General features: G+C 34.9%; 1 protein-coding gene across 1 annotated transcript in view; it reads right to left on the reverse strand.

The window, feature by feature from the left end:
- Positions 1–1,657: 1,657 nt before the first annotated feature.
- The window catches only part of LOC131073650 (probable mitochondrial-processing peptidase subunit beta, mitochondrial), a 36,569-nt gene continuing 22,746 nt past the window's right edge, over positions 1,658–15,480 (reverse strand). Inside the window, exons 3-10 of the mRNA XM_058010148.2 lie at positions 9,483–9,647; positions 9,105–9,242; positions 8,832–8,983; positions 8,541–8,649; positions 2,973–3,071; positions 2,436–2,501; positions 2,196–2,303; positions 1,658–2,058 (exon numbers count right to left, since the gene is read on the reverse strand). Coding sequence (XP_057866131.2) covers positions 1,972–2,058; positions 2,196–2,303; positions 2,436–2,501; positions 2,973–3,071; positions 8,541–8,649; positions 8,832–8,983; positions 9,105–9,242; positions 9,483–9,647 — 924 coding nt within the window. The 3' untranslated portion in view covers positions 1,658–1,971. The remainder of the gene's footprint in view (positions 2,059–2,195; positions 2,304–2,435; positions 2,502–2,972; positions 3,072–8,540; positions 8,650–8,831; positions 8,984–9,104; positions 9,243–9,482; positions 9,648–15,480) is intronic.

Here is a 15,480-nt window from a genome sequence, read left to right on the forward strand (position 1 = left end):
AAATAAAAAAGCATTCACCAGTGGTATAGTACTTAAAAAAGAAAAACTCTTGAAATCTTTTTGAGAAAAAACTCATCTCAAAAATTCAAACCAATGTATTCACCTTCATTACATCAATAGACTCGATAACTTTGTCCATCCAGCACTTATATTGTAGCATTGATTGTGTTCAATAATTAATGACTTCAAAAACTTTACTCCATGAACTTTATTAAGTGGTCCCTCTAGTCCATTTCATGCCTAAAGAATTATGTATATAGGAAAAGGAAACAAGAGGAACAATTCGTATGGAGATTTTGGTGCTGTTTTTAGCGTATGAGTGTATCTCTTGATTTTAGAAACTAACGATGATTTCCAATTTTGGATCTTGCTTATAGATATATTGGGTCATAGTTTGGAGAAGCATATTTTTTATGATTATATGATTTTACAAAAGGTCATGCAGGCAACTTTTCCCTGGATTTATATTGTTCTTCCCTTTTAAAGGCTCTCGAGTCTGTCAATGTCTATCCAGCACCCATATTATTAAACACGGTCAATGGGACAATATGGGTGCTGGATAGACATTGCCTAACGTATATTAAAGTCAAAGCTATAATAAGTGCAATTACACATCAAAAGTGGATCTGCATCATCATCAACTACCTATTTGATATAAGCATATGGCCGATGTATTATAATTGCTACTTGGATAAGGCTGGCAACGGCGTCTACCAAAACAATTAATAAAGGTGGTGACTCGTTGGCCGGAATTTGAATATGGAATGTTGGCAGCTCAAGGTTTGCAAATCTCGCGAGGATAAGTGACTGGGAAAGCGAAATTTTGCCTACATCAAGAGATTCTTGATTGGCAAGAAGGCAGCGGCGGCGACAGAAGCAGGTAATATTTTTCTAAGGTGTCGAAGGTTTGTAGCAGTAATATACGGATGAGCTTGAGGGAATAATTATTTGCATGCTTGATCTATTGCCTGCTGCTGTTTATATTTATTTAAAGCGTATTCAGTTATTTGTAGATTGAAGACAACAAAGAAAAGCTTAAGCAGAAATAACGTTTACACTCCCGTTATTGTCTTCTAGAACAAATTTGGTCAAAATCTGTGTCTTTCTGAAAATGATTATTTACCAAGTTTTAATCCTCCTTACAATATCATCAAAAGTTCTTTTCATACACTTAAATGATTGTTTACCTTGTATGCTAGTTCAGATTACTTGTATACTATTAAATGGTGTTCTGAAACCACAACTCCTTACTTATTAATTTGATATTATAATTGCCTGCATACATACAAAAATATTAATATTAATTTGTTATGAATATTGAAGTAGCATGCATACAAAAATGAGAATAGGCTGCAATCAAAAATATTAATCTACATATCGTCTTTATCAACAGTCCTATCTCCAGTTTCAAAATGAACTAATAACAAGCATATAAAATAATAACACAACAATGAAAAATGTTAGCACGGGAAAAATCGAGGAGACTTTCAACTTGAAGTAAAATAAAATGGATCCATGCGAGCAGTAATTTACCAGTGTGACATATTACAGCATAAAGATAATCAATCAAATCAGGGCTGCGCTGACAAAGATCATCAGATCCAATCTTCCAAAGAGTGGAAGGTTGAATGTATGTGCATGCCATCATTGCTAGTGATTACTACGTGGTAATAATTTTATTCCTTTCAAAAAAGATTACATTCACAGGCACTGAGCTAAAACATGAATGAAAAATTGTCATGTTGAAGACAATAATTCTCTAAAGAAATGCAAAGATGAGCAATGCAATTTAGTTGACTCATCAATGAAAATAATAAAGAGGAAAGGAACTGTCAGCCTACAGAGCTCCAATTATAAGACCACCATCTCTTATAAAATATTTGCAAGTTCTTCTAGTCGTTATTCAAAAGACAATTGTAGGCAGCTTCCAGTAACAACCTTTCCTTGTTTCAGGAAAAATAAATATATCATCTAATAACGGAGCCAATATGTGCGGCGGCGGAACCAGTTATAGTCAGGAAGGGTCTGAATGGGTCCCATTGCTGCAATGGCCACATCCTGCAGGAACAACAAGATTAATGCTCAAAATTTTGTTTTTTTTTTAAATCATTTGGAAGATATAATTCCATTCCTACAGAACAAATTCTGTACAGTTAACTCTACCAGGACAAAATACATGCTCCCCGTAAACATACCCTATCAAAGATGAATCGGTTTGCTACTCGATTCACTGTAGCCACATTAACTGCATCTATTCTAGCAAACAGTTCTGCAGCTGGGATCCTCCGGCCATATGTCAGCAACTGCAACAGGGAAAAATATATATATATTATAAGAAAAAAAAATTATTAAAAAATATCATTTTTCAAAAGATTAAGATACCACTCTATAGATAAGCTATGGATATAATTTAGTAACTACAATGAAATGTTTACCTGCCGACCAATATCTTCTGCAACAGGACTGGTGCCATCAATGTGAAGCTGTAAAGATGATTTCAACTGCAGATAAAAGAAGTTTTCTTACGATTAGCTAAAACTTGATATTGATATGAAAAAAGATGAAATTGCTGAGTGATCTCCAGCAGGACAAGGCATAGCAAGCGAACAAATGACAACCAACTCTCATCAGATGATTTTATAATTATATTCAAGTTGTACTTATACAGGAGCACTGCAAAAGGGTAAAAGATGCATTTGAAATACACACTTAACAAATGATATAAACCCTTAAAAACAATCCAATAAACAATAAATACTAGCTTTGATGTCCTACCCACCAGTTAAATCATTTCTATATTCAGACCGCATTTATCAATCCTTCAACAAAGAAAGCAAGAGTATTCTAGGAACATAGAGATATGCAATTGCATAAAGCAAAGAAATCAGTTTATCAAATTAAACAACTTGCTTGGATATCAAGCATCATAACATGCAACCTGACAAATTAAACTAAGCCAGCAAAAGAGGTACCTGATTGCATGCCCGAGTAACATCATCTTCTGTAACTCGATATATCAGCTTACAGATCTCGTGCATTATAACATGGGATAAATCATCCAAACCATCTGGCTGCAATCATAAAAAGCTCACGATAAGTTTTTAAAAATACCATTAAAAGTCATTTACTCGTATATAGCAGCTACAACACAATATAGTGAAGTTAAGACATCAGAATTCCATAATAAATATCATCAACACTCTTTCAATAAATTCAAAATAAAATCGTATTTTCTCTTGTATAGATGATAAAACATGATAATGCCTCTTGATGAGTTAAATAAATATATAACAGTAGGCCTGACACTAATCAAGTTAATGGCTTACAATACAATCCAATATCCAAGTTTTCAAAATTGAAAATATGCAATCAAGCATTTTCCTACTTACAATGTTACTCTTAGGGTAGGAGTAATAAGAACAGAGAGAAATTGTCAATATTAAAAAGGAGTACGAAGCTTTCTAGTACAAGTAGGTGTATCACCATGTATGTAACATCTCTAAGAGGGTGGTGCAACTTGAGCGAGCCTAATGGTGAAGATGTGTGTATACTCTAAAATACTGAAGGTCACGTTTTTTAATCCAGCGAAGGGTGAGATAGTTAACTTGAATGAACAATATTGATGATGACGACTCTCCCCTAACACACTTTATTTCTCAATAAAATGAAAATTCACATACATGCTCTTCTATTTCAATAAAACAAAACACATTCTTCAATTACAAATGTTAGCCACTTAGGCTTTACAACTTTGCAAGATGGAGCTACGAGCTATTCTTCTACACCCCTTACTACTCTTTATCTATAAAAAGAATAACTCAACTCTGAAAGAATAACCTCTAGCCCAAGCCTCCCTTTTGTAGCATCCTTGTGCCCCTTTGAAATCCTGCTCCCCCTCTTGATGAACAACACATGGCTATCAATAAAACCTACGCATAGCCAATAAATGACCTTTCAACTTCCCTAGAAGGGCTCCTAAAAGGTGTCTTTTCAATTTTCCACAGTGGGTTCCTAAAAAGGTGTATTTTCCCATTTTTATGTAACTATACAATAATTATGAGTGCATGACTCTTCCACTTCCTCGTTCCCACATCAAGAAGGGTACTTTAATGATTTTAGCATTATAAACGATAGAAAAAGGTGTCCCTTCCTGAAAATTACAATTTCCATTGAACATAGGCCACAAATATTAAATAATTTCAACTTCTGTGTCCTCTGGGGCACTTTCGTAGATACATGGAGACCTATAAATGCTTGCATTTATTTTTAACCATGTAACCATAATAGAAAATTAAAATAACACTATTTTTAGGAGATGCAGGATTTCCCTACACCCCTGGATGCTCCTACATATAAGGTAAATGAAGGAATGCTTGCATAAGGGAGTCTCATGCTCCAATACTAGGGTTTCATCCAACAATTTATTGTCTCACTTGGAAATGACTTAAAAAAATTGTTTTTATCTTTAACCTATATAATACTCTAAACATGAAAACAAGAAAGATGTAACTAGTATCTTAACCCTAACCCTCTTGCCACGCCTGATTTATAAATATAACATTTAAGCACAATCAACAAGACAATGCTGGAAAATAAACATTTACATCTCTCAACAATATAGGAAAAATATCTCACAAATTTTGGGAAAAGAAAAATTTTGATAGAATTATAAAATTCAAAATTGCATATCCTACGATGTTTATCTTACTAAAAATTGGAGCACATGCAGTACCATTATATTATGCCACTATATATGCGCTGGCAGCCTGTTAAAGCAAACAAAAACAATGAAACAATATACTAACAAGCTTTTGATTTAGGCATAACAAGTTCCCTATAATTAAGCCAACTCAAACGACTATGTTGCTTAACTTTTCTAACTTTATATCATCTTGCAGTTCACTTTATTGACTAAACCAAATTCAATCCCAAATTTATCTCAACCAAGTGATTTATTCATTATGTCAGCAAACTAATCTTTTGTAGAACTATAATAAAGACAAACATCTTCATTATTGACCAACTAAAGGATGTAATGTAAATTATTATTTAGTATGCTTTTCAACTAAAGAATTATTATTATTTAGCATGATAGACTGGATTCTTCACTGCATTGATCACACTTTGATTGTTAGATAGTTGTTTAATCAGTTGAAAATCAACTGATACCTTCTGCATCCACATCGCCTCACAACTTGTATTGACAGCAGCCTTATATCTTAATCCCACCGAAGATAAGGGAACAGTATGTTATGACTCCAAGCTTTGTTTTATTTTCACACAAGAAACTATTCCAGAATTATTAGTAGAAACTATTCCAGAATTATAGCATTACCATTATCCATGAAGGACATTTTCTCATCAACATCTTTACTGACAACAATTTTGTTTATAGAAACGTCAAGTAATCTAATGCAGCTTCAGCGTGCTCGATATAGTCAACAAGCATATATAGTCTGTGTTGGAGATTGTGATCCAAAGTTTTGATTTGTTTTATTTATTAAATCATTTTCATGTTTGTTTTGTGTGCATGGCTGTTGGTGGTTAGTCATAGGTAGTATGGGTGGCTTTTAAACCTGTGCATTGACTCATTCAAATATAATCTATATCTTGTGTTCACATTTATCCTCTGCAATGCAAAAGAACACAAGTTTTCTTCATTTTGCCCTTCTCCTCAGTGATCATTCAGGTCTTGATTAGCCCATTCTTCTGTCATTCCAGTAGGCTAATTTGGAGATATAAGGGATGAGAGGCTGGCATTGTCAATTATTTTGATGGAGAAATAAATAATATTATTTTGAGCCCATAAAGTAATATTGAGTCCAAAAGCGGTTTAGAAAATCTATTTAAGGGGTTTCCATCTTTCTCCAAGCATTATGATATGTTGATTTGATACTTGATAATTTCTCCATTGTTGCTGGTTTGACAGTAGCAGCCATATCTGAGGACAGAAACCCTTGGATATTCGTAGGTTGGACGGAAACCCAACACTACTTTAGAGGTGGGCTCACTCAGGGTTCATCATTGAGCAGATTGGCATCATTTTAATCAGGTTTAAAAAGGAGATTTTCCAGCTAGGGTGATTGTGTAGTAGCAGCTTCTCCAATTTTGGACAGTATTCATTCTTCATATTGCAGCAATTATTTGTAGGCTTGGTTGATATTGATTCCTCCTTGCATGTTGGTATTGTGGCATCTCTACAGCACTAGCTACACATTGCATAGGTCTCTCTTCTTGCATGTCATTCAATCTTCTTCTATATGTTTCAAATGATCATGCATGTTTTATATCAGAATCATTATCAATAGATTTGTCTTTGTAACATGCTTATTTCCTTGGAAATCTATATCGGTTCCTTGCATGTTTAGTTTGCATGTTTGAATGTTGTTACTTTGCAATGAAATGAAGCAAAACATGAGCAAAAACGAAAACCCATATCAGATTTGAAGCAATATACGAGTCTGGGATAATTCACATAGGCAGTTTGGGTGGCTTTTAAAACCTGTGCATTGACCCATTCAAATATGATCTATATCTTGTGTTCACATTTATCCTGTGCAATGCAGAAGAACACAAGTTTTCTTGATTTTTTCTCTCTCCAATCTAACATGTGGCATCAGAGCAGTTGATAGAAAGATCAACACACTGCAATTTGGCCAACTCTCTGTTACATGTCTATGATGGAGAGATCAAGGTGTTGCAATTTCTCTGTTACACGTATGTTTATGGTATACTGAATAATATATGATTTCCATATCTGCAATGGATGTTCCTAGTTGATTTGATATTCATTTGCATACAAAATTTGTTTAGTATTGCACCAATGCTCAAGTAATCAGGCAATGTAAAGTCTAGATTCATATTTGTTTAATACCGCACCAATGCTCAAATTTGGAGTGCACGTTTTCTGCCCTGTACACCAGTTAATTGAGACACTTTTGGGAATTTTGAGTGCTTAACTTGAATACAGCTAAATTTGGTTCAATGGCTGCAACTAGTAACCACTTTTCTAACTTCGCAGATAACTTCATTCGTGTCGGATTGTCATGATCTCAGTTGCATTCAACACTAATCACATTCATAATATTACACAGCAAATGTGACACCCACAGTAATAATATTACTCAGCAAATGTGATACCTGGCATGCCATTTGGGACTGCAGTCAGCAAGTTGTATTGCATGGTACAGCATTTGAATTGCTGTCACATACAACTTTGCAGTTCTTAGACAAAGATATGCCTGCTACAACAACATTTCTTCTTTGATATTATTGCAGTTTGATATTTTTATTGCTGTTGAATGGTCACTAGTTGGAATGGTTATACAATGTTATTTGGAAAAGGCAATTGAAAAATGGCAATAGTCTTCGATAGGGTCATTCAATCTGAAAGGGTACATTATGCAGAAAACTGAAGGGCCATCGAATAAATTTTTAAATAAAAAAACAAAGGCACAGGTTGCTAAAATGTTGGTTTTGAATTCATGTTTTATGAAGTAATAAGGTGTATTTCATATTCTCTAACGGATGCATTTTCAAGCAATACAACACCCTACTTATCTCATACCATGTCAAAAATAGTTGGTTTGATTGCCAATACAAGTAAACTAACTCCAAAGAACTGTGATAACATAAAGTTCAACAGATCTCTCACCAAAAACATATTCCAAAAAATGTGCAACAGATCTCTGAAATTTTCCAACTAGAAGTTACAACAACAACCACTCCCAAGTGAAACCAAGATTTCATTCAGACATCCTACCAAACCTCATGCCTCTGGAAATATGAGAATTCCAAGTAGCTCACTCTTTGGACCTTTCATTTTCTAAATAAGGGCTGCCAATTCAAGCTTACACACATCAATACTACCATTAAGTTAAAGTTGACTTATCACTCTGGTAATAGTCCAGCATTTTAACATAACTGACCTTTTGCCTACTGATGTGCATGCATGGGTTAAATAATAATATCTAGCAAACACCAAAAGTCAAGTTAATTTTAGACTAGTATCTTGAAGAAACTTGGGATTTCCCTTATATTGTGAAATATTAAATATTTCTGTCTGGATTCTTAAAGCACAAGTTATTTCCAAAGAAACTTAAAACGAGTATTTTTGAATTACATAATAAAAAGGATCAATTATATAACCACTATAACTCAATCTCATATCCAAATATTGTTCAATTGCAAGAGCCCATGGACTACATGCCTTAGGATGGGAATATCTAAATTAAAATTCTGAAATTCGCAATTAAGTTTATAAGTTCAAATGAGACGAAGTCCACAACTTGAAATTGCTTGCAAAAACTAAGTTCTCAATATTAGTGGCTTAAATAATACTGAAGCACAGCCCTCCATGTAAAAAGCATTCTACTTTGCATTTAACACCAATTCTCCCAATCAATCTATTTTTAACCCCATGATAAGAATTTCATATTAATAGGTAACACAAAAATTGGACAGAACAACTTTCTATAATATGAAATGCTAAAAAAAAAGAGATAGTGAACTTTGCATATGCATGAAAACGGATATGGTACCTTAGCTATGGCATAAACACCAAATAATCCAGTGTCTTTATAGTTAGTGTTGAAAGCCATTATACTCTCAGCCATGTCATTTATTGCAACCTTCTGAGCAAGGACTGACCTGTATTTTCCAAAAACAAGTATTTCTGAAAGTTTGTTTACCAAAAACCAATAATACTCCAAACAAAACTAAATAAGCAATCTAAAATATTTCTAATTACTACCATCTTAAACCACGTAGTAGCAATAATTCTCAACATATGGCTTGGCATGAATATGAATTCAGACTTCAAAAGAACCCACCCCATGTGCTTGCCACCTCCAGCACTCTTGTTCCAAGACCCCAATATTGTTTGCATAACCATCAATGCAATTGAATCTGGATCTGTCCATGAAGCTCCATTAAATGCTACCGCAAATTGTGCTAAAGGGACATCATCATCTATCATGCGAACCTGAATGAGATGAAACAATAAATTAGAATGGATACTTGAATTTTAGAAGTTAAAAAACCCTCATTGAAATGAAAAAGTGATTTTAATATAAATAAGTCCAAATCAATAGAATCATACTAACCTCTGATCCAGTGAAGATGGATGACTCTTTCTCTACCAGCTGATTTGTAGTTATCCCACTTGATGGTAGATTACTAAACAATTTCTTAACTAGTTCCACAATTTCTTCATGTTTCACAGCACCAGCTGCAGAAATGACCTATACAATCCATCATAATTAACATTGTGATCACTGAAAGGCTCAGGCCCAAGTCTCAACACTGATTTTAGATTAATCTTAAACCACAATAGACGTCATGCAAACATAGCTAGCTTGATTTTGAGAAGTATGATTTTATTCAAGCCATTAATCTTGGTGGTTTACTGCCTCTATTGAATTAATCACAAGAAAATAAAGAGAAAACAGCAGGAGACAATGATAAAATCAAAACCATCTTACCATTCTAGGAGCCGTGTAATGGGTGGAAATGTACTGCTGCAGATGAGATTTTGTAATTGTCTTGATATTTTTTGCAGGTCCTAAAATTGTTCTTCCCAAAGGACTATATTGAAACGCAGTTGCATGTAAATGGTCAAATACAACTTCTTCCCCTTGGCCCTCTACCTGTACACAACTAAAAAGAGTCATTCAACCATACAATTATATCCCAGCAAAAGCATAACTAACAACCAAAGGAGAAAATCAAAAACATCTTAACATCGCCCAACATAAAAATAATTAACTGTAAACTGGTGTTTCAAAATGAGTTAAACATCAAACTCTAAAGAGCATTTATATTTGTCCAAAATAGCAAACAGAAAACTGTAGCCACAATACATATTGGTTAAATACTTAAATTCAATATTGAAAAGAAAAAGAACTCAAATAATTTTTGCATTATTCATGTCTCAACCACAGGCCAAAACAGATAACTGCCAAATATTTTTGCATACCGGACCTAAGAAGGTGTAAACAAATTGCATTTGCCACAGACATGACATAGCATTGTTGAATGTGTATTGTACAATTTCCTTTTAGACTGTACACTCATCCACCATTAGAGGGGCCCTGTTTCAAGGTGGTTTTTTGGCCTATTGTTTAATATGCATTGTATTAAAATACTACTTAGCAGTTTCCATAGCGATATGCCTATAATAATAGCACATGGATTAAGGTTACACACAAGCAAAATCTAATTGTATTATAACAGTTGTATCAATACAGTGAGTTTGAGTTAATATAGTGAGTGCTGTTCTTATTGGGATTTTTCCAAAAGGTTTCTCAGGGTAAATAATTGTGATATATAATCATATTGTGAATGTGCAATTGTTTTCTTTCTATCAATTTTAGGATTCTGTTAGCATTACTTCTCCTGTATTGATTTATCAGTATTAATTGTCTTCAAGTATATGAGGTGTGCAAAGTTTTCTTCCAAAAATTGTGTACAAGCAGCATAGATCTTTAACTCAAAACTGCTCTCTTTTGTTCTTATGTACGAAGCTTCAAGAGTAATGTCTTAAATAATAGATTATATCCCGATAACTCGAAGATACATTATCATAGCATTTGAGGTGAAAATAATACTTGCCAAAAATTCTAGAAAAAGTTTAATCAATCTACAAACACCCTGTAACTCCCAGTGCACTCCCTATAGCTTCTTGGGGGACAATGATGTTAGTAATTAATAACGACAACAGCAAAATGTTCCAAAGTATAAATGGAAATTTAGAATAATGCCAAGAAGTTCCCTGATTCCCAAGGCACACATTTTTTTAATTCCTTATTATTGATTGTTGTTTCTCTTTTATAATAGCTTTTACCTTCTGAGACCCTGACTTATTTTGGTCATTGGTGACCATTCATATAATTTTCATTCACTTACTAGCACCACGGATTAGGCCAGTTTGGCACGGCACTTTGCATTAAATAGAGCAGACTGCAGTTGTCCCATCATGAATACCAGTAAAATAAAATTAAGAGAGAGCAGAGCTTCAACAGGAATTGGTGATGGAATATCCAGTCTCGCCCCTTTGACAGAGTAGAGGCAATTCCAATAGTTGGCAGGCCGCCAGCTTCTTATAATCACTTTCAAAGGATAAGAACATTTACACTGTTTTGCTACTTCGCATCTGTTGCAGTTCTTCAGTTCAACATTGTACGGCGAACTAATTTTAGGCTGCTTTCTGTGGTATCCATATCTTAATGTCATAAAGTGTTGACATCTTACGTATGTAACTGAGTGAAGTTTTTATGATATATATATCTTATGTAATGTGGTTAAGTGAGAAATGAATCGCAAAAGGACAGGGTGCTGAGATTGAGGGCAAGCATTGTAATTTTGTACATACATCCTGATAAGATCTCCGTGACAACCACATGGAGTTAAGCACCAAGTGGAGTGAACCCAAGTGTTTCCTTGCTTCATTCTTTTACAAATGCCTAATTTTTCTGATTTAAAAAAGAAAAGAAAAAATAAAGCAGAGTTGCATGATATGTGAATCTGCATGGTAGATACTGCATAGATACCTTTTCTTGCTCGATTCTTTTACAATTGCCTAATTTATCTGATTTAAAAAATAAAAAAATAAAAAAATAAAGCAGAGTTGCATGATATGTGTACTCCCAGAAACTGTAAAAACGCACACGCACATAAAAAGAAAAAGAAAAGAAAAAATAAAGCAGAGTTGCATGATATGTGAATCTGCATGGCAGATACTGCACAGACACCTTATCAGCCCATTGGAACATTTCCATATATGCACCCATATTTGGGTCACACTCTATACATGAACGTTTGCAACCAGAAATCCCGTGTTTGCTACAATCATGTTTTGTAGTATTTTTATTTATTCACATGATGTGTTCTGGGTAATTTTCTTTAATTTATAAAATGTACACACATCAAGCCTTAAAAAGTTGCAAATGATACAAAGTTCATAGAACATCTATCTTCCAGATCTCTTGACTCTTGATTCCTACTAAACCCCAGAAACTCCTGCATTTACTATATATTGCACCACTGTAAATCATATGGCATTCAGCAAGCAGAAGCAATAGAGCACAAACATTTAGATCTCAATTTTTTAATTTGATCACGTAAAATCCTCTATGTTAAAGCTACTAAGATACTTGCAGTTGAATGATAGTTAACGGGTTTTTCTTGTGTCCAATGTCAGCATGACAAAATTGTGCTTCATACCTATTAGCCATGCAAAACAGCTAAAACCTTGTCAGTGGATCTGCAGAGATCAGAGCAATCTTTTTTTTTGGTCGCTGGAAAAAAGGAGATGGCCAGCCACCTCTGGGACAGTCGGGGACATCTCAGACATTATCGTCGTGTACCAGGGATGTCAAGCCATCCCCATTCTGTTTCCCTGCCGTCCCACCACTTCAGGAACATCCCCGCAGGTTTGGTGATTTTGGGGAGACAGCTGGCAAACATCCCCAAGCCATCCCATGTCCCTGGGATGGGGACACGGGCAGAAAATCCCGGACACACATACTATAACAAAATAAATAGTAAAAACAAAAAAATCTAACCCAAAATATATGTGATATCATAAAGTATGATGAAATTATGAACAATCACAAATTGCATAATTGTGTATGAAATTATTTTTTGATCTATGAAATTATGAATAAATGAAAAACTACTTCGTCGATTAGTACTTATCACTTGCAAGTCCTCTAAAATCAGTTTTATGATTTATTATGCAGATTTTTAAGATTATTTCATAGAAATATATGTTTTGCATATTCAGAAAAATTTGGCTCTGCCAAGTTTTACCAAGTCACGAGTTTTTAATCTTTGGTTTAGTATTTTTCTTTTTCTTTCTTTACTAGAATCATTCATCTATCAGAGAAAGGCAGGGATGTGAGTGATTCACATTTTAGTTCAATTCCAGATTTAAGTTAAAGCATTGTAAATTTTCTTTCACATTTAAATTTTTAATAGAAGATTGATCCAGTATTGAGAACAGATCTGAGTATTTGCTGTTTATTATTTGCAGTGTGTATACATAGATTAACAAACTCAGATCTCCTGCTTTAATTGGATCTTTTTATTTTACGCTACTGTGTAACTAGGGTTATTTTTCTAACTGCAGAATCTGCCTATTGTCCTCTGAATATTTAACATGGTATCAGAGTGAAGAATCTAAAATCTTCCAGATTCACAGCTATTTGTGAGAGGTAATTTGAGAGGTAGTTACCAGGAGGGTTTCACTGGGTAGGATAACCCAAGTTTCAGTTGTTGTAAAAGATCCATGCTCGTGAGAGGTACAAGGACCTATGATAGGATTGTTGAGTGTAATGCCTAGAATCCTCCAAAACTTGAGATAGCTGGCTTATTTATTTCAGTGGGTGTGATGTCCAAGCTTCAATAATGGACATTGATCCTTGCTTGTGAGAAGCACAAGGACTTGTGATAGGTTGTAAAATGTGATGCCCAGATCTTCCAATGATCGAAAGGTTGATTTTAACCTGAAACAGGTGATTCATTTATTTCGATGTGTGTGATACCCAAGAGTCTTCAATGTTTAAACAGTCTTCAAAGTTATTCCAGTTTGACCTGTTTGGTTTTAGCATGCTCCAAGAGCTGCAGGTATGACTAGTCTCAATCTCAAAAAGTAAGACTACCTAGAGGGCGCTTCCAACTTTACACCTCAAAAGTGCAGATCACATATATTACTGATGTTTGGAGTTTTGTAGAGATAAAAAAAGGTTGCAACTCCTACTGACCATGTTCAGTTGGCCAGACAACAAAAGTCAGACAAGGTGAAGCAAATCATCACATTGTACAAAAAAGACAATGAAGATGTATGATACCTTGACTTGATCACTCTATACCAGTCTGAAGTTTTAACATTTCTTGCAAGATGTTGCTGAAGAACAAATGGACATAACCATGTACTCGAATGAACATTTCTTAAGATGCTGCTAAAAAACAAGCTCTATGCCATACACTCAGTGGCCAATCACCTTTAAAGATCATTGAACTTCTAGATTAGCTCACTGCTATCTAGGTAAAGGTGGAGGATGATGAGTTGGTGCTCATAGCTATAAATGGGTTCTTTACATGCTAGGACCCCCTTGGTTGAGGTGTCTGTGCAAGTAAGAAGCTTTGGGATGCTTTATCCAAGAAGTGACCCAACTTGATACTGTTTCAAGCAATGTGGACAAGGAGGACATGAGAATGATCAAAAGGTCATGCAGAAAAGAGTTCAGTCATGTAAAATGTTTCAAGCACCAAAAGGAGGGCCACTATGCATCTCAATGTCCTAAGGGGAAGAAAACCAAGCAGCAACAGCAGGAGTTTGTAAGGAGTGCAAAAACATCAACCAGAGCAAAAGAAGTAGCATCCCAATTTGAGCTAGCTTTATCCATGGCATCATGCCTATCCACTAAGACCATTTCTAGTGGAGGGTGGCATGTGGACAGCTGAGCATCCAAACACATGATCTTGAATAAGGTGGTGTTCAAAAACAAGAGGATTTCGTATGGATCAAAGTGGGCAATGATGCCAGTTGTCCAATACCAGATTGGGATTTTTCTCTTTCTACATGCCTTCAAGTGATGTTATTAAGCTAGATGATGCCTTGTATGTTCCTAGTTTAATGAAGGGTCTTCTTTCAAATTCCATGCATGACAAATCTACAAGTTCAATGGTCAACAAATGACCATTAGAATACAAAGCCCTGAACCTACTTAATTTTTGGTGAGAGGAGCTCAAGATGGGAGTCTTTGCAAGCTACTTGCTGATCTAATCAAGTAGGTATGGCAAGATGCCATGATGTAGAAGTGCCCTTTCAGCTTTGTGGAGACAGTTCTAAAACTATCGTGGAATCAGTGATTGATACCATCACCATGCATTCAACTAACAGAAGCATTGATGAGTACCAAGATCAACTTATTGCCAAATGATTCTATCAAAAAAAGTGACTTCAGCCAAGAGACTCTTACCCTAAATGCTAAAGGATTCTCTCAAAAGGCAGGTGTTGATCTTGTTTAGATTTTTGGTTCAGTTGCAGAAGATTCTGAAGTGCATTGGCGAGGTGCCCATCAAATCAATTTGAAGAAGGCCCTGAATGGGCTAATGCATGCACCACAAATGAATTTATTATTGTAGGAAGTCCTAAACAACTCATGACATGGTGTGAGAAGAATTTGGCCCGTAAGCTTTCAAGAAGGATAGAGGAGGCTGGTGAGTTGCTGATGAAGTTTTCCTTGTATAGGAGATTTTACAGTTTAAAAATTCGGAAGAGATCTAAGCATACAGAGGGGAGCAATTATCCACAATTATAATTCTTCAATTCCATGGACGGTCAACATGATGACAACACCACTAGCAGAAAGGAGTTTCAAGATATTGTGATAGTATCTTCACTTGGTAAAAGCCACTTTCCTCACAAGGAGGTATTGTTAAGAGTTTTTACCTAGTGCCTCAATTTGTATTCTT

The sequence above is a fragment of the Cryptomeria japonica genome, chromosome 11, assembly GCF_030272615.1.
Source record: "Cryptomeria japonica chromosome 11, Sugi_1.0, whole genome shotgun sequence".
NCBI classification, from domain to species: Eukaryota; Viridiplantae; Streptophyta; class Pinopsida; order Cupressales; family Cupressaceae; genus Cryptomeria; species Cryptomeria japonica.